At 42.3% G+C, this 19,777-nt stretch overlaps 1 protein-coding gene and 1 long non-coding RNA gene across 22 annotated transcripts in view; one reads left to right on the top strand and one right to left on the bottom strand.

Annotated features, from left to right (window-relative positions):
- Positions 1-19,777, top strand: part of PDE4D (phosphodiesterase 4D) — a 1,048,840-nt gene that overhangs the window by 899,277 nt on the left and 129,786 nt on the right. Inside the window, exon 8 of one of the 20 annotated variants that reach the window (XR_009761525.1) lies at positions 19,353-19,490. The exons of 17 other annotated variants lie outside the window; for them this stretch is intronic. Coding sequence is in view for 1 of the 3 variants with exons in the window: in XM_061618600.1 (XP_061474584.1) it covers positions 2,390-2,436 (47 nt within the window). In the remaining 2 variants the exon portion in view is untranslated. Of the gene's footprint in view, positions 1-2,389; positions 2,459-19,352; positions 19,491-19,777 lie in introns of those variants that run through there. 2 more of the 20 variants (XM_061618600.1, XM_061618570.1) reach the window with 2 other exon arrangements.
- On the bottom strand, positions 1,359-16,543 carry LOC133380741 (uncharacterized). Of its 2 annotated transcripts, none has more exons than XR_009761527.1 (4): positions 16,354-16,543; positions 16,063-16,154; positions 12,728-12,984; positions 1,359-1,637 (listed from the first exon to the last, which is right to left on the bottom strand). It is a non-coding gene; the product is annotated as an uncharacterized LOC133380741 (long non-coding RNA). The 2 variants fall into 2 exon arrangements; XR_009761526.1 differs by lacking the exon at positions 1,359-1,637 and adding an exon at positions 14,344-14,401 and having other exon boundaries at positions 12,087-12,984.

Raw genomic sequence — 19,777 nt, 5'->3', positions numbered from 1 at the left:
AGGGCACCAGGTCATAAAAGGCTGGTAAAACTATTCCTGATTCTTCTTCCAAGGATGTCATCTGACCTGCTAGTTCAGTAGAAAACCTGGGTTAAACTAGCCTGCAGTTGTGAGGTCTTCTGGAATCCTATTGTAGGATCTATGAATGGATCATACATACCTTGGGTATATCCAAAGTTACAGTCTCAATTTGCATGAGGTATCATCCAGGTGTGTAGGCCTGCCTATTATCTATGCAGTGCAGGGGAAGAACAGTAAGGTGTACAAGCTGTCTTTTGAAGTGTCATTATAAGATTTTACTCTCAAGATAACCTTTGAAGAGACCTTCTTGGAGGTCACTGATTCATAGGGTTGCCATAAGTCGTAATCGACTTGAAGGCACATAACAACAACACAACAACCTTTGAAGAAATAGCAGAGTTTCTAACAACTCTAGGTATCTAGTGGATCACAGTGAGAACAGAATGCCAGACTAGATGGGACTTTGGTCTGATCCAGCAGAGCTTTTCTTACATTCTTAATTCAAACAGAAAATCATAGTTCTACGATAGCTTCTAATGGCAAAAATCTATATACAAAATGTGTATATTTCTACATTCTGTATAGTAATTCTGCCACGTGCCCCCAGAATCTGTGTTGTTTAAACTAGTGTTGATTGCAGGATATGAATAGTACCTTTCTATTCTGCCAATCTTACCAATTTATCTTCTTTGCTTTCTGGCCAAAAAGGTGTTTCCCCTTCCAGTGAGTCATAGTTTAGGTGCACTGAAGCATGCTTATTAAATAAAGCCTTCAGTGTATAATAAACATTGGGCACAGTCCAGCCAAAGTTAAACACTTGTAAGCCTCATTGGTTTTCAATAGGAGAGATTTAAACACTAGTTTAACTCTCCCAGCAAGTGTGGGACTCTGATGTTTAACTTTGAGTGGATTGTGCCCATTATTTGCACTGAAGCAAAAATACTAAGGCTTAAGAAAATTTCATTAGAGTTCCTTGTTCATTTTCCTTGATTTTCTTGACTGCACTGACTACCAATTAGTTTCTGGGCTCAGTTCAAAGTGCTGGTTTGGACCTATAAAAGCCTCATGCAACTCAGGACCCCAGTACTTCATGAACTGCCTTTCCCTGCGTGAACCAGCCCAGACCCTGTGGTCTTCATCAAAGGCCCATCTCTATGTGCCTCACCCAAGGGAGGTGCAGAGAATGGCTACACGAGAACGGGCCTTTTCAGTGGTGGCCCCCATCTGAGGAATGCTCTCGCTAGGGAAACATGCCTGGTGCCATCACTGTCAGTTTTTAGATGCCAGACTACTAAGATCTTCATAGGACATGTGTTTATTAATATGTTATTGGATGATCATTTTATATATTTTTGTATTGTTCAATGTTTTAAATTTTCTGGTTTTAATAGTTTTGTCTGTGGTATTTTAGCTTGTTAAGTTCCTTTGAGACTTTTTCTTTTGTATAAAGTGATGAACAAATTTAATAAATAATAATAAAAAATAATAATAATAATTACTTCCAATAACACAGTAATCAATAAGCAGATTGGCTTCGACAGTCTTCTTATACATTCAGTTGTTGTTGTTGGTGGTGGTGATTTCAGATTTGTAGACTGTTCTCTGTCATCTGGCATCTAAAGTGGTGACATCCATAATAAAAGCAATTCAAATCACAATAAAGCTCTTTCAAAACATACATCAAAATTGCAACTTAATTAACCCCTCTCCCCAAAAAAGGATGTCAACATAAGTCCTAGCAGAAGAAATGAAGCCCCAACAGCCATTAGCCAGCATAACACACGTTTTGTAAAAAAAGCACATTTTGACTAAGTGCTAAAAATCCAGCAGATGAATAGCCATAAATGCTCCTGTTGGCAGAGTATCGCAAAATGTAAGAAGGTGTAGCCCTATATCCTTACAGTATTTACTTCTGTACAAAATAGTACATGGAACATCACCTCCCACATAGATCTGATGGTTGTCCCTAAGGTTCACAGGCCCCAGATTGTTTGATTTAACCCACAACAGATGGCATTGAGCTTCATGGCATGGAACAAGTCACACCATCTCTTATGAGTTAAATTGAGACAAAAGGATTTTTTTCACACTACCTGTATTAATTAGCCTACCAATACCAGGATATATGTGCTATCTATGACTGTTTCTTGTCAATTATCAAACAGGCAAATGGCACAGCCTCAGGGACTAGACTCATGCCCCACTACTTAATATAATCATCTCAACAATGCTGAGTAAATTATTGCCAATCTACTACTGAAAAAAGTTTTCGTATTTAACATCCATTTAAGCTCTAATTATCAGTGACTGCCGTTTTTGCATCACGTGTTGCCATTCAACTCCCACCTTACAATTTTATCCTTTATAGACATGCCAATGAAGATTTCACTTCATGCATCTAACGAGGTGGGCTAGAGTCCATGTGAAAGCTTTTGCAATTAACACATTTGTAATGATTAAAGAGAAAAAAACCCTGACAAACTATGACTCCAGCATGTGCTCAGCAGCATTTTCTAAATTTAATATGCAGTCATTGTATGCCTCTTCCATGCATAGAATATCTGATTAAAAGAAGGGGGAAGTGAAATTGCACAACCATTTTCATTTAGGGTACTGTCGATTAAACCAACTTCTCCCAGTGAAAGCAGCTGTCTGGTATTGTCTCCTTTTTTGGATATTTCCACAATCTCAACCCCAGTTCAGCAAAAGTTGGGAAAATGTTTGCAACTGCACGCAGTACTGCCTAGAATAATTGGGGCTATTACTGAAAATGGCAAGAATATCTAAAATGTCTGTGCTTAGACGGCAGAGGGCAAACAAAAGTAAGGAACAGTTTATTATTCTGTCAGAATCTCAGACGTCTAAGGCATTCTTATGCTTGATCTTTTCTGCAGTTGACACAGGCCAAATGATAATAGCAACCATGTTTGCACACAGTCATCCCTTGTTAACCCTTGCCTCTCCCTTTCTTCCTCTTTCCACCCTCCCATTGTTCTCTTTCAAGTTGTTGATACTTGCATTGTAAGCTCTTCAGGACCAGGGACTGTCCTGTTCATTACTACTCTGGCAAGTGTCATGTATGATACTGTTACCTATATATTGCAACTGTGAAAAATAAACAGGTGCTCTCATTCTTGCCAGACTGCTGTGCCCGAGTAAGATTGAGGCCCTTTTTGATCAAGAAGTAGTTTGTGTCTTTACTTGGTATCTAGACAAAAGTTCAAACGGGTAATTGGGATTCTCTCAGCTCGCACTCCTACCCGGGTGTATTGAGGTGAGCAGTTGGCAGCTTTTGCCGGTTTAAATTATCCTCAACAATTCGTAAAATAACAACTACCACTACTACTACATTGCAATGCATTGTACATGGAGCTGCCTTGGAAAATGGTCCAGAAATGTCAGTTATTTGAGAATATGGCTGCAAACTGCTCGCTAGGATTGGGCAATATGAGCACATCATACCATTGCCTCACCATCTTAACAGGTTTTCAGTCTGATTCTCGGCTCAATTTAAGATGCTGGTTTTGACCTTTAAGGATCTTCATGGCTTGGGATCAGGATACCAAAGGGGCATCTCTTTCCATATATATCTACCCAGACATCAAGATCTTATTTGGAGGCCCTTCTCTGAGTGTCCCTGCTGAGTGAGGTGAGGCAGGTGATTAGGGGAGAGGCACCTTTTCATGGTGGTGTCCCAATTGTGGAATGCTTGCCCCAGAGAGGTTCACCTGGTGTGTGCCTTTGTGTCATTTTGGAACCAAGAGAAGACCTTTTTATTTTTCCTGGCATTTTAGACTGTTTTAGTTTTAATCTGTCTACTCGATGTGACTTTGTGCTGCATTTATATTTCTATTGTTATCTTTGTTATTAAATTTTAAATGGTCTTGTTTCTTGTTGTAAGCCCCTACCCCATCGCCGATAATGTTTGTATAAGGCCCTTCAGTTGTTGCTGGACTACATCTCACATCATGCCTGACCTTTGGCCATGCGAGGCTGGAGCTAATGGGAGTTAGAGTCTAACATCTGGAGGGCTGCAGGTTCCTCACCCCAGCTACAAATACTGTTAAATAAGGGTAAAATCCCATTGCATCTGTGCATACGCAGAAGAAGCTTCTGCTCACATAATGGCTGAAGTTACCTTCCTCTTCTTTGCCCCTGCCACCCAATGAGCCCCCCAAATCCAAAGGATTAGAAGACCCTCTGGAGCAGATTTGAGGAGGCGGTGCAGGGACCGTAGGAAGTGGAAGTCTAACTGTGCTAGCAGAGCCGCACTCACATTACTGTATGTAAGTAAAAAAGTAAGACTGCAATCCTAATCCCACTTACCTGGCAGTAAATCCTATTGAATTCTGTAGAATTACTTCTGAGTAGATATGGTTAGGATTGTTCTGTAAGTAAATAGGGGACAACAAGAAAGACTTACAGTGCAATCCTATACATATCTACTCAGAAGTAAGTCCCAAGTAAATGGTATAGGATTGCAGCTTTAATGTTTTTATATACACTAAATAACCTAGCCCTGAACAGATGACATGAATTCTAGGGATAATGCTTGAGGGAGATAGTGGGATAGGGACAGTTGATCCCAATCCAAACTTCCACACATTGATCAGGTCTTAGACCTAATCAATAAATGGTGGTTGATTGCAGGGTGTGCTGGTGCAATCCCACTCCCTGCCCACCATGCATTGATTATCCCCAGATTTCATGTTATCTGTACAAGCTTTCGATATGGGTCATATATGGCTGCAGAAGAAATTGATTAGCTGGATGGAAAGGAGGGCACTTTCTCTCTTTTGCCTTCTCCACTTGTATGACAAATAGTAAAGTACACATATAAATACACGAGGGGGCAACAGAGAGTAGAAGCTGCCTTTCTTGTTAGCAGATACAATTGCTGTGAATTTCGGCGGGATGTAATGCCTTGAGAACAGAAAACGGAAAAGATTTAGTGGCCCCACATCATTTTAAACAAAACAGTACTTGATGGTGGTACCCACTGCCTCCCCCCTAAATAATTTTAAAGACAAAAAAAAAGTTGCTTTGCAAAATGCATATGAAGTCCCTAGATCTATGAGAAAAGTGCAACATGGCATTATTAAACAGGTATAGCATTATTAAACAGATGGACTGAAATTTAAGAGTTAAATTTAACAGCTTGAAATGTATGCACATGCTGGCCATTTGTTTAGCCTGTGTGGGCATTTCCCTGGGCTAGAAACCAAGACTGCGATCCAATACATGTCTACTCAGAAGTAACTCCATGGGGTTCAATGGGACTTACTTCCAGGTAAGTATGTATTGGATTGTAGCCCAAGTCTAGTCCCTGAGGTTGTTCCAACTGCCTATTTGATTATTGGGTCTAAGAAAGTTTTGTGTGTATAACTGTATATCACTTAGATTAATCAATTAAACGACTGAAAAAATGCACCTGATACTAATTGGGGAACAGATGTTTTAAATGTACATATTTTAATATATATATTTAAAAATCTACAGACAGTAAGCACCATTTAAAAAGAGGCATTACCCCCTTCTCTCTCACATTCAGAAGGGATATCTCTTCCTCCTGGAAATGTGTGCATAATCTAAGGGCAAAGAAAATATACTCCTTGCTTTAGAGATATTTCCCTACATGCAGTTATATCCTATGCAGAATTACTTGGCAGTAAGACCCCCGAACCTCAGTGAGGTCCACTGAGTTCGGTGGGGCTTATTCTCCAATAAGTGGGTATAAGATTGCAGCCTAAAAGCCATGTGATTCATTGATTAAAATGCAGTTAGTTGAGTTGCAGCCCTAATATACACAGGCATATATACATATGAATGTATGTCTGCTACCTAAAAATCCTAGGCCTCACTGGAAATTTACTCTCTAAGTATCCACATCACCTTTTGTCTTCTTGCTGGACAGACTACTGTTGTGACGTCTAGTTCTGAAGAGGAACAACTGAAGAGCTCTTTGAAATTATGGGGAGAGAAGGAGGGCAAGGGGTCATGACCTTTTCTGGGGTGGTGGTCACAGGTTTTTGTCAGTGCATGACGCTGTCTAGCTCTGCTGTCATGAACTGAGACAGTCAAACGAATCTTGACAGTGCCCCATACATGTCAACACAGGTTAGCCTTTCACACACCATCATAGCTGTAACAGTTCTTTGAGACCAGACCATACAACCTTACTGAAGTTAAAATTTAAAGAGCTCTCAAGGATCTCATAGTAATCAATCCATCCACTTCTCTTTCTCCACAAACAAACTTTGCTCAAGTGTGTAGCATTTCAAGGTACTGAAAGATTATTCACTTGTTCTTTTGTAAAAAAAAGCAAGAGGGAATGAAAACATATGAAATAGGTGGGATATTCTTGCTCAAAGATGGGAAAAGAAGTGTGTAAATATAAATTAGAAGAACCCTGCTAGATCAGAGCAAGGGAATGTCTGGTCCAGCATCCGGCTTCTCACAGTGGCCAGCCAGGTGCCTGTGGGAAGCCCACAAGCAGGACAAGATGGCAACAGCTCACCTCAGTTGTCTCCCCATCCAAATCACATGAATAATGTCCAGAGGGATCTGGACATTCCATTTGGCTGTCATAGACAGTACCTCCATGCATTTGTCTAATCCCCTTCTAAAGCTATTTAAGGCATTGGTCATTTCTGGATTGTGTGAAGGAGTACTTTCTTTTGTCTGCCTTGATGAATGTTATAGAAGTACAGCTGTGTGATACTTTTATTGCCAAATGAACTGTGAACTTTTTGCAGTATTTGGGAAACAGGAAATAACTCAGAGGTCAAGTTGTGCAAGTGAACTACTCAATTAGCCTGACCTGTTAAAATTCCCCTCATACTAAGCCCTTTACCATTAGCCTAATAACTTTACAGCGGAATGGGGGGAGAAGGCTAGTGTGGTCTGTGCCAAAACAAATGTTACGGAAAATCTCCTGAAAACCATTTGACATGACCAAGTGACTCCGCCTGGCCAAACATTATTCATGGGGTGTAGAAAGGTCTGACACATGGTAGAGAGAGCTCCAAGTGGGAAAGAATCCAGTGGCAGATCTGGGAATGTGTTGGAACGGTTTTCAGGGAAAGATTGCTGAAGGTTAGAGGAAGAGAGAAAAGGGAAATTGCTGAAGAAGAGAAGGGGAACAGAGAGATATTGTCTCTTTTGTTGAACAAGGAAGAAATATACAGCATGACTTTTTCTCCTGTATATTTGGTGGAGAATCAGGAGAAGGTTGTTTGAGGACACGACCGAGTGGACAGTCCCATTGGCCAGACTCTGAACTGCATCTATCATGTTACTGAGCAGGACTTTTGATGATGGAACTGTGTGTAATATTCTGGGCCTTTCACTTTGATGGGTAAAAGGTTCCAGATGCTGATCCTCAGCAGCTGCAATAGGACATTCTCCCTTTCTCTCTCACTCTCTCTCTCCACCCCCACCACCCGGTTTCCAGAGTGCTGGTTTTTCTGCCACAGTTTATCTGGGTTTGCATTTGTGAGCAAGACACAGTAATAATTATTTTGTTTGCTAATAGTTTCCTCTGTCTATGAAGTGTAGTTTTCCATGTGAAAAATGGTTTCTTTATCCAAACTTGATTTGATTTTTAAAGAGAAAGAAATAAATTCAGGTGAAAAGTACACAGGATAGCTAGCAACCCTCTCTTTAGGATTGTGTACTCTGGTGTTCTGAAAGCCCTTCCCAGAACTTTGATATTGCTTTATGCATGACATCTGGCTTTTGCCAGGGGTCTTATCCATGCCCTGACCTGGCCTGACCTGACCCTCTTTGAATGGAAATATCTATCAGCTTAGAGTTGATTGCCTAGAGTGCTCTCTACGTAAAGCTGATGAGCCACAGTATTTTTTTATTTTACTAATAAAATGTCATATAAATTCTGATTTCATGAATCCATCTTCTGCTGTACTAAAATTCACCATAGAGCTAGGCTGGCCAGGTGAGAAAGCGGGACAGAGCTCCTGGGCAGAAGAGGGGATTTCAACAGGGCAGTTACTGCATGTCATGCAAACTACACCTGCTGAAATTCCCTCTTCTGTTCAAGGTGCAAGAACCCTGTCCACTTTCTCACCTGGCTCCCCTATATAGAGCTGAGAAGACGTCTGTGCAAAACATTATTTTGCAGTAGTTCAGCAGAAATGGTGGAAAGCTGCAATCTACCCTGAAGTCAGTGGTGCAGCTAGGACTAGATCTTGGGGCAGAGGTCAAGGGCTCGACAGCCGGGGGGGGGGATGACCACCCAGAGAGTGACAGGTGTTGGGAGTAGTGGCAAACAAACTCCCACATCAGCACCTGGGCCGGGATGCCCACCAGAACTGATGGTGGTTGCTGCAGTATTCTATCTTATTTTTTTAAAAAATGTTATAGTCCAGGAGTGGCTAGCTGGTTACATGCATTGGGGTGGCTCACTTTTTGGGGCCAAGGGTCACATTGATCCACAGCCAATCTTTCTGGGAGCTGCATTTCAAAGCGGGTGTGGCCAACATGTAAAAATGGGAGTGGTGAGGACTGTGGCTCTCAAGCCTCCCTTCCAGAAGGCTTTCTCACTAGCTGTTCTACACTATTTTAAATCATTTTATCATTATCATTATCATCATCATCATTATTATTATTATTATTATTATTATTTAGACTTGTTAGTCACTTGTTACCCAAAAGTCCCCAAGCAACTTACAACACATTTTACATAAATATATTATGCCATTTTTAAAATCATACCACATATATATCTCTTTTTCTTTGATATGACAACCCCCATAACAGTTACAGGAAACTTTGGCAGCACACTAATACAAACAACATCATTTCATTCTATCAAAACCTTGAATTATTAAATTGAGGGGGAGGAGTTAATGCAAGCTTTAAAAAAATTATTTTGAAAAAAACAAATTTTGGCACGACTGGGAGGGGTCACAAAAGCCTATTGCTTGCCTGGGTAGAAGACAGAAAGGTGTGTGTATAGAAACTAGACTACTATCCAAAGGTAAAATCTACATTTGTTGCACTATCTACTTTTGACTCCAGCTCCGCCCACCATTGGCATGTGTCCCTTGAAAGGTTATCCAGAAAGGAATGTGGTCATTGGGCCGAACAGGATTCCCCACCTTGCCTTAAGTGAGCTAGAGTCCAACTGTTGGGCTTCTGGAACATGCATGTGTCCACCTTTGGAGATGCCAACATCTCTTCCACTCTATTGGGTTTTTACATTTGTATACTCCATTGAGCATTCTTATAGAGTAGGGTTGGGGAACCTAGTCCAGTATCCCATTCTCACAGTGGCCAACTAGATGCCCCTGGAAAGTTTGCAAGAGATGAATGCAAGAGCACTCTCCCCTCCTGCAATTTCCAGGAACTGGTATTCAGAAGCATTCAGAAGCACATTGTTGGACTACAGCCCCTGTCACCCCAGCCAGAGCTTGGAAAAGTTACTTTTTTGAACTACAACTCCCATCAGCCCAATCCAGTGGTCATGCTGGCTGGGGCTGATGGGAGTTGTAGTTTTAAAAAGTAACTTTTCCAAGCTCTGCCCCAGACCATTTACCATAGTGGTCGGGGCTGATTATTGGGAGTTCAACAACATGCAGAGGTACACAGGTTCTCCATCCCTGCTGGAGAATGATCCACTCTTCTTTTTTCAGGGGTGGGGGGAGAGACTAATGACAGATTGTACCATGCCTCCCTTGCCCAGGACTGGCATTGTTTAGATCATCTTCCATCTCTGCCTCTATACTTAGGAAGGCGTGCTTCCAGAGAGCAGATTACTAGATCTTTTCAATCTGTGAAAAGGGTGTTCTCTTGCTTTTATCACAACTAAAGAAGATGTTGAGAGTGAACATAGACTGGAATGAAAATTCAGTCCAAGTACTGAGCGTGTGCTTGACTGCTTCTGGGGTTCCTGTCTGGTCTCGTCATTTGACATCTCATGTCGCCTTTGCTCCATCAACATGGAATAATGAGCTGCCGGCAGTAATGTGTCAGCAAAAACAAGCTAAGATTTTCCAGATGGAGCATCATTTTGTGAACATGTGGTGTTTTCAGACAAATACTGTCAGCCTGTTATAATTTGTTTAGCTCTTTTGGTTTTCCATGTTTTCTGAACTTTTAAAATTAAGTGCCAGCTTATTACAGATGTTAGGCAATAGTAGAGTGTTGCTGAAGAAATCAGACAGCTTTCCTGAACAAAACTGTCCAACATGAACTGTAGCAGATGAGAAGAACCAAATGGGACTTATATTGGCTTTAAAGGACTTTTTATCATAAAACCTACACATATTTTTCACTTGGGCGGCAATCCCACAACTCAGGAGTCGAGAGTCTTAGGCCCGGTGTGTGTGTGTGTGCTGAATGTAGCCTTCTTGGCCTCTCTATCTGGCCCTTAGAACTCTCCTCAAAGCACTCTCCTCCCTGCTTTACATCCCCACAGTGTTTTTGCCTGGCTGGAATGTGTCCTTGACTTCTGATCATGCCTCTTGATTGCCAGGAAGGAGGATACGGGGGAGTGTGGGAGGATGTGCAGAAACTAGCCTATTGCACAAAGGTCAAATATACATGAGTTGCTCCGCCTTATTTGTTGCTCCACATGCCTCTAGCCCCACCCGTCTCGGGCATGTGGCCCTCAGAAAGTTGCTCAGAAATTGCCCTTGGTCTGAAAAATGTTCCCCACTCCATTCATAACACCTGAGAGTAAGTCCCTTGGAATTCAGTAGGGTTTACTTCTGTGTAGACATGTATAAAATTGCAAAGTAAGTTGGTGATGTTTAGAATTACATCTGTATCCCATATGTTCCCCAACTGAAAGCAGCATCCATAAACGTATTCCAATTTCATCCTCACAACAACCTGATGAGGTTGCTGAGAGTTGGTGGCTGGCCCAAGGTCTCCCACGGAGCTCTACTGATGATCTCTCCAGTCCCAAGCCCAACAATGACACTACACTACACTTGCTCCCACTATTATTTAATGTAGTATACGCCACTGTGTGCTCATTGTAACGCAAGGTTTTCCAATCTGAATTGGCAATCTTCCTGGCAATCATGGTGTTTTTACAATGCGGTCCTGTACACCTTTACTAGCAAGTCCTCCAGTGCTCAAGTGCAGTGGTTCCCAAACTTTTTTGCCCATGGACACTTGCTGACAATCTTGGTGGACCACTTAATGATTGTTCTGTGTTGTGTGCTGGGCTAGATGCATTTGCTTGGCTTCTTTGATTTCTTATATATTGTATTTTATTATATTACAGTATGAATTCTATAGAATTCAAATGGTAGTACAATAAAATACAATATAAGAAATAAAAGGAGCAATATAAACTCAGTTAAAATCACTATATTTAATATGTTGGATGTACCATCTCCCATCTTCAACCACAAATCCGTAGGCAAGTCACAGATCCCTTGAATGAAGCTGACAGACCACAGTTTGGTTGCTCAGGGGGACTTACTTGCAAATAAATGTGTATAGCAAGAATGAGGAACTTCTGCCCCATGGGCCCATTCGTACCCTCCAGGTCTCTCCTTCCAGCCTTTGGGATTCTCCTCAGGCCGCAGCCCCTCATTGGCCTTGGTCCACACCTCCCTTGAGTACTTTTGCCTTACTGGAATGTCTCCTTTGATATTGCATCTTGTTGGCTAGCTTGGAAGGTGGAGAGATTTCAGGCAGAAAACTCCAGGTTTTGTGTGGCTAGAATGTAGCCTACTGTAAAAAGTTGAGTCATTTCCATTACTCTGCCCTTTTTTTTCATGGGGCCCCCAGGTTCTCCAGAAAGAAATGTGACCCTGAGCCTGGAAAATATTCTCCACCCCTGATATATCGGACTGGAGCCGTAGATGTTAATAATGCTTTGGAAACAATTGTGGAGAGTGAATGTCATCTTTCCACGCAGAGTGAAAATACTAATACAGCAACAGAGCTTCAGTTTCTAGTCCATTATCACAGAGCACAGAAACAGAACAGTATTTCCAAGCCAATGTTTTCAGCATGGAAATTGGACAATCTTTTAGAAAAATAATTGAGATATTTATTTACTTGTTAGATCTTTTTTAATCCTGTTTCTCAGTTAAATATATTCACAGAAACTCATAAGCCCTCCAAATACAATATATAACAGCATCAGTCATTAAAAACTGTAAATACAAACAAAAACATAAAAACAATATACCCAATTCCAGTGTATGCATTATATAGGAGTCAACAAATCTCTCAGACATTAAAATTTGGCTTGAATAAATAGGCTGTGAACATTTAGCTAATGAGTCTCCCCAGCACAGGCTTTCCACAGATTTGGCACCACCATCAAACAGGTTCTCCTCTAATGGCAGAGGACAGTTCCTGCTTTAAACTTCACCCCCCAATTCACAAGGGTGGGGGAGCATAGTGTGCTTGTCCCCACTTCCCCTTCTTGCCCATAGCCTTTATGTATGAGCAGCATGCCTGAATAGGGTTTAGATCCTAACAGGGTGTAAACATTTCATTTATTTAAAACATATGCTCCCCACCTTTTCTCATAAAGAGCTCAAGAGAGCTAAGAACAAAATCAAACCATAATTTAACTATTTAAAATATCAATTACACAACTTTCAATATACCAGTTATCAAAACCTTTTCATATTGTCCAGAGTCTGTTAACATCTACTCCAGGAAATGGAGATTTAGACCCTTCGGAAGCCCACTATAAATTGTTTGCAAGGCTCACCTCTGTAGCAATCTTGATGCCCCATCCACATCTACTGTAGTCCCCATTGAGGTGTCCAGTGCAATGTCTGCTGCAACTTCCTGGGATCAGTTTCAGTTGATGCAGCCTGATGACACGGATAAGGTACTTGCAACAATGTGATCAACAACATATCTTCTTGACCCTCTTGGCTTATTAAAGCTTGCCAAGGGGATATGACTGAGTGGATCCAGGGTGTGGTCACTGTGTCTTTGTGAGAGGGAGTGCTCCCAGCCGCCCTGAAAGAGATGGTGATTCAACTGCTCATTAAAAAGCCCACCCTGGACCCACTGGTTTGTGACAACTACTTCCCAGTTACAAATACTCCCTTTTTAGGAAAGGTGATTGAGACAGTTGTAGTGCAATTACAAGTACTCTTGGATGAAACAAATTATCTTGACCATTTCAGTCTGGGTTCAGGCCTGGTTATGGGACTGTATTGATATTGGTCACCCTGATGGATGAGCTTTATTGGAAGAAGGCCAGGGGGAATGCAACCCTGTTATTCTTACTTGATCTTTCAGTGGCTTTTGATACCATTGACCCTGGTATCCTTCTGAGCTGACTAGTGAGATGGGTATCAGATGCATTGTTTTACACTCTTTCTGAGTCTATTTCCAGGTTCAATTTCAGAGAAAAGCATTGGGTGGATGTCTTTTGGCCCCTTGGCAGTTATGTTATGGGGTGCTGCAGGGTATCATCTCGTCCCCAATGCTATTTAATATCTATATGAAGCCATTGGGAGCAGTCATTAGGAGATTTGGGGTGTGGTGTCATCCGTACGCTGATGATATCCAGCTCTATTTCTTGGTAACATCTGCATTGGGAAAGGCCATGCAAGCCTTGGACCAGTGCCTGGACATGGTGCCAACAAACTCACTCTGAATCCTAACAAGGTGGAAATGCTATAGGCAGTTGATTCCAGAGTCCAGATCATTGGTCAATTGCCTGTTTTGGATGGGGTTTTACTCCTTCTGAAAGAGCCCGTTCGTAATATGTGTATGCTGCTTACAGACCAAAAGCCTTCTTTAAAAAGAAAAAGGTTTTGCTAGCTTCTGGAAAGCTATTAAAGAAGGCCTGAGACATGTCTCCTTCTGGAGCGAGTCCCAGAGTCTAGGCATGGTCACAGAAAATGCCCTCTCTTTGGACCCTACCAAGTGTATATCAGGGCATGTCGGACATACCGAGGGGCTTTTAAACATCATCACCAGGACTTTGAATTGTGCCCAGAAACAGCAAACTGTTATAAAGGGGGGTTGCATTCTCCCTATATGCTGCCCCTGTTAACAGTCTGGCTGAATTTTGGACCAACTGTGGTTTTTGAGTACTCTTCAAAGGCAGCTGTATGTAGATTGCATTGCAATAATCCAGACATGATATAATGAAGGGATGTATTGCTATGGCCAGATCTCCACTCTTCAGGAACAAACATAGTTTGTGCACCAGTCTCTCTTCTGTTTGTTATGTCTGGTCTTTGTATGCATTTGACCTCTTTGCAAGAAAACATATTGTAGTAAAGTCTATAAGGCTTTCTCTGGAAAAGAAAAATGTGCCAGCAAGTGTGGGATAATACTTGCCTTGATGCAACATCATCTTACCTCCCTGCAAACAAATCAGGATGAATGCTCATTAAATAGTCAACGTCATCTACTCTCCCTGCAAACAAATCAGGATGAATATTCAATAAACAGGTAGTCTGGAAGCACTGTAGCTCTTCTATACACGTATAGAATGTCTGGAGAAAACTGCCATTCTCCTGATCTTTTGGGCTCTGCTTTTTCAAACCCTTGACATTTTGTCATCTTCCAGCTCAAGCTACATAGTAGAGATTTAATTTTATAAAGCTTCACTCCGGCTTTGTCCTTTTTGTCTTTTCTGCTGCAGACATTGCAGTTGCACGTCATATCTCCATCTATGTATATAAATGGCCTTGACTTTTCTAACTGCTGTGCTAATTCTGAATATGTACTTTCACTTTTGAATAGTTTGTCCCTTCCCCCACCCCACACTCTGCCAAGCAATCAGCTATACTACTGTCACAAAACCTGAATGTTGTGCAAGGGATTTTCATAAAACAACCTTCTCTGTGTGCACCACTGAAAATGAATACTGCAATGGGCTTTTTGGACCTGAACCTAATCTCATGAAAGTTTCTTCAGATCTGCTAAGCTAAATCCCTTTTTGCCCTGGGGTAAATCCAAAGCAGGCACATATATGCGATTGCCCCTTACTCTGAGATATAGTGCCCTATTTTAAAATCAGTAACTCTGGGCTCAGTCATCTTACTTCAGTGCCAGACTGAGAACAGCTGATACAGCTTGCCAAACATGCATCCTGTACCTATGTTCAAGGAATGCTAATATGTTTGGAGAGGTGTTTCTATGTTTGGGTTGGTATTTAACGAGTAAAGTACTGTGAGATAAAAGCATGGCAGGATTGCAGTGTAAGATCCTTGGTTAACAACCCCATGGAAGGCACTAATGTATTCCAAAGCCCACTCTCTGTAATTCGTTTACTTATGTCCTGTTCTAAATGGCATGAATAAATAATAAATAAGTTCACTGACTATGAATGCCAGACTGGGATCTTCATAAGCCAATATTTTAAATTAAATGCATCTGTTAAGTCACAGTCTGCAAATCGTATATAACAACAAAAAAGCAAACACCCCACACAGTGACTAAAACTGGGTGGGTTGGTGTGTGGAGGGGATGAGTTTTGAAAGAGCACAGAATTAGTAAGAAGAGATAAAACATGCGAGATCAAAGTTTGAATCCTGAAACTGGTCTCTTTCACTGGAACTTAAAAGCAAAATCCAGCATCAGCAGTGTCCAAACACCTCATTGCATGAGAATACTGATTTCAGTCTGGGACACTTGACTGAGCTGTAAAAGAGAGCCTCATCAGCTTGAAGACAGGCATGTGGATGCAAAAGGGCTTTAGGAAGGGAGAAGATGGGGGTCGTTACATAACTGGGGGTGGGAAGGTAATTCCCTGACAAGAGTTATAGCTTTAATTGGGCAGGTTTCTGTATGCATCCAGATCTCAAATTGGGAGGCACTAGAACTCTAAGCTGAGCGGAAAGTGACAATTACCTACCTACCAGCATTTAATAAAATAAGCACATGTGTCCTGTGTGAAGTGAACAAATGCTTTTGTAGTCCAGATGTGGACATGCCACCTTTATGCAGGAATTATATAAAATATTTCCACATGGCCCATAGAAAGCGTTCTGATCCATACATCATTGCTGTATGCATTTTAAGCTTCCCAAAACCTACAGATTTCAGAACGTCACAGGTTCAAAACTCACTCACCAGACCTGCCGATCCTGTTTTCAAGGAAAACAAATTGTATTGCTGCAAGTACATCTGAGCTCCAAATTTAGTTACCCTGTGTCCGCAGAAACCTGTATATTAGCGACAGGAGAAAAGGGAGAGACAGCACATTGGTCTGAAATGCTTATTTTCCTTTTCCTTTTTAGCCATGCACAAACTGCAGTAATGTTGCTAATTACAATACTTTCAACAGTGCTTAAAAAACAAACGTGGATTCTCTGTAACCCTTTCAAAAAATATCGCTGTTTCCGTTCCGCATTGTGTACTTACTAGAGACTACAGCAGTCTGTGCAATCCCTTCTGCTAGAGCAGGATCCAGTCCGGAGATTATCAGAAGCCCAAGTGCTCTGAACAAGAGTAGCCTCTGAGGGTTGGTTTCTGATGTCGCGCTAAGCATGATAAGAATGCCATTGACGTCAGCAGAGGCATCAGCAGGGAGAAGAGCACCCTTGCTCTTCAAACCACACCAGGCAATTGCAGCGCTTTTGAAAATTAAAAGCCGCTGTTCACAGGAGGGAGGGAGGGAGGGAGGAAGCCAGGAGTGATCTGGCTCCAGCTGAACTTTCCAGTTGCTTCTGCATTTCCTATAAATAAATAAAAAAGGGGGGGGAAGCTGCAGTGTATTGATGAAGTACTTAAAATTCACCCAAGTCCAGGGGCAAAAGAAAAGGGGGGGAGAAGGATGATTTGTTTTCTGAGCCTTTTGTTTTCTAGGAAAAAAGCTGTGCCGCCCATGTGGGTTGTTGGTTGGCGCTCTTTCACCACCAAACAAAACTAATTCCAAATGCCCCTGAAGCATAAATGTTTGGGGTTGAGTCAGAAAGATTTTAAAGGCGAACACCTACTGAAAGCTATCCAGAGTCCCTACCCCAGCCTGTGCTGCATTTGAAAAGGTCGCAAAGCAATATTCTTTTTGATGGTGTGTGTTCTCCCCCATCCCAAGTAGCTGTGATTCTTCTTTGCTGAAAAATAAAATAAATGTCTGGAATTCAGGAACAATAGAGGCTCCCCCCTGCCCCCTTTTCATAATCACAACAACCCTGTGAGGAAGGCTGGGCTGAGAAGCAGTGATGGCTCAAAAGGTCACCCAGTGAATTTGATGGCTGAATGGGGATTTGAGTTTGCGTCCTTCCAGTCTGACACATAAGCCACTAGACTAGGAATGGGGAACTTCAGGCCTGGAGGCCATATGCCCCCCCCCCAAGCCTTTCTATCTGTTCCTCCGGACTCTCTCCAGGCTACTCTTTCTCAGCCACACCCCTTTCCCCAGGCCGCACCCCTCATCAGCCACATTTTGCACCTTCTTTGAGTGTTGTTGCCTGGCTGGAATGTGCCCTTGAACTCTGATCATGCCTCTTGCTCGTCTGGATGGAGGATAGACAGAGTTGTGGGAGTATGTGTAACACTAGCCTACCATTGTTGTTATGTGCCTCCAAGTCGACTATGACTTATGACGACCCTATGAATCAGTGGCCTCTAAGAGCATCCGTCATGAACCACCCTGTTCAAATCTTGTAAGTTCAGGTCTGTGGCTTCCTTTATGGAATCAATCCATCTCTTGTTTGGCCTTCCTCTTTTTCTACTCCCTTCTGTTTTCCCCAGCATTATTGTCTTTCCTAGTGAATCATGTCTTCTCATGATGTGTCCAAAGTATGATAACCTCAGTTTCATCATTTTACCTTCTAGTGATAATTCTACCATACAAAGGCAAAATTTGCATTTGTTGCCCGGACCGCTTTTGCCTCTGACCCTTTCCACCACTAGCATGCCCCCTCCTCCAGGTTGTCCAGAAGGTAATGTTGGCCTTGGGCTGAAAAGGATTTCCCGCCCGTGCATTGCTGTGATCCTACCTGGCATCAAAGAGCTGCCACTGTGGCAGTAGGCAGGTCATTCAGTGCACCCTTGGAATCGCCATGTGGGAACCCCAACAAGAATGAAACCAGAGCAACTATTATTATCCATGCCTTCATATGCACTACCACCTTTCCCTGTAGGGCGAGCAAGTGAGCACATCAGCCTTGTGCAGTGCAATATTTGTTCAGTGCCAGCCTCCTGAACAAAACAGGAACCTTGTCCCAGTGTTGAAGAGGGTTTGTGGAGAGCGACAGTCATAGATTACTGCCATCAAGACCACAGGAGTACAAGTGAGTGCAACATAAGCAGACCACAGTGGTCTGGATGGCATGACTGCCACAGCAATGTGGCAGAGAAGTATGGTACAGCATGAGGATGGCAAGCAAGCAACTTACACACCCCAAAGAGGCAGTGTCATGGAAGTACCACTTAACTACCCAAAACCATCCAGATCATGGACTACAGTATTAGACTATTTAATAATGCTCTTTATTTATGTGGTCAGTGGGCATGCAACAAATGACAACAGAAGAAAGGCAGGCAACTGCCCCAGGCATCAAGGGCAGCAAAGACACTTCAAGGTCACCACTGCACATTCAACTCCGAAGCAGCAACCAAAGGCTCGAATCACAGCTTTCTCATGAACCTCAGTGGAAAGAGGAGGGCTAGGGTAATATCAAACACATCCTTTATTTTCTCTATTGCAAGTACAATAGGGTGATTTGCCTGTTGACAGATGACTAATACGTGTTTTTCAGGCATTCAGAATTCAAGCATCCTGGCATGAGAGTCAAGTGGTGTAGTGTTAGGCTAGGGTTACATCCACACCATACATTTAACACATACCTCTTTAAGAGGGATATGTTTTAAATGTATATGGATGTGACCTAGGACTGAGGGAGACTCAGGTTCAAATCCTCATTCTGCCATTCTAGTTATTATCTCTTAACTTAATATACCTCACAGGGTTGTTGTGAGAATAAAATGGTACGAGGAGAACCACCCATACCACCCTGAGCTCCTGTCTTCAAGAGCAGCCCCACATAGAGCACATTACAGTAGTCCAGTCAGGAGGTCACCAGGAAAAGTAGTATATAAATGTAATAAATAAATAAAATGAGTGGACACACAGGGTTTATCCAGGCAGGCTCTCAGAGGCTCGATTCAGACTTCAAAACACTGGGACTGCCCTCTAGGCTTGCTTGCTCTTTCCCTTCACTTTTTCCTCTTAGATTTAGGGTTATCCACTCCACCTTTTTCCCTTCCTTAGTTTGAGATTACCATAATTTGACATCCAAATCAGGCAACCTATGGTTCCCCCCCACTTCTGGATTGTTTTCAGGATACAGTGAGGAACCTCATCTGGACCTCTCTCTCTCTCTCTCTCTTCCCCACTCCTTTCCTCCCTAACACAGGGTTGTTGTGAAGATACAGTGGGAAAACCCAAATATATGCCACTCTAAGCTCCATGGAGGAACAGTATAAGTATGCAGTATGCTGATGACACACAGGTCTTTCTCTCCATTCCATCGCAATCAGGAGAGACTGTGAAGGTATTGGATCAGTGTCTAGCCAGCTATGGCCATCCATGCTCTGGTGACCTCTTGCCTGGACTGCTGTAATGTGCTGTACATGGGACTGCCATGAAGACAGTCCAGAGGCTACAGCTTGTGCAGAATGTGGCTGCTAGGTTGGTAAATGGGGCAGCCTGATGGTACAAGGTATCACCAGTCCTGAGAGCACTGGGCCCTATTTATTGTACTAGCCTACAAGACCCTAAATGACTTGGAACTCAAGTACCTAAAACAATACCTTCCCCAATATCAACCATCTCAATCAG

Source organism: Rhineura floridana, chromosome 1, assembly GCF_030035675.1.
Source record: "Rhineura floridana isolate rRhiFlo1 chromosome 1, rRhiFlo1.hap2, whole genome shotgun sequence".
Lineage (NCBI taxonomy): Eukaryota > Metazoa > Chordata > Lepidosauria > Squamata > Rhineuridae > Rhineura > Rhineura floridana.
Note: the sequence above shows the minus strand (reverse complement) of the source record. Positions and strands in the feature narration are given on the sequence as shown.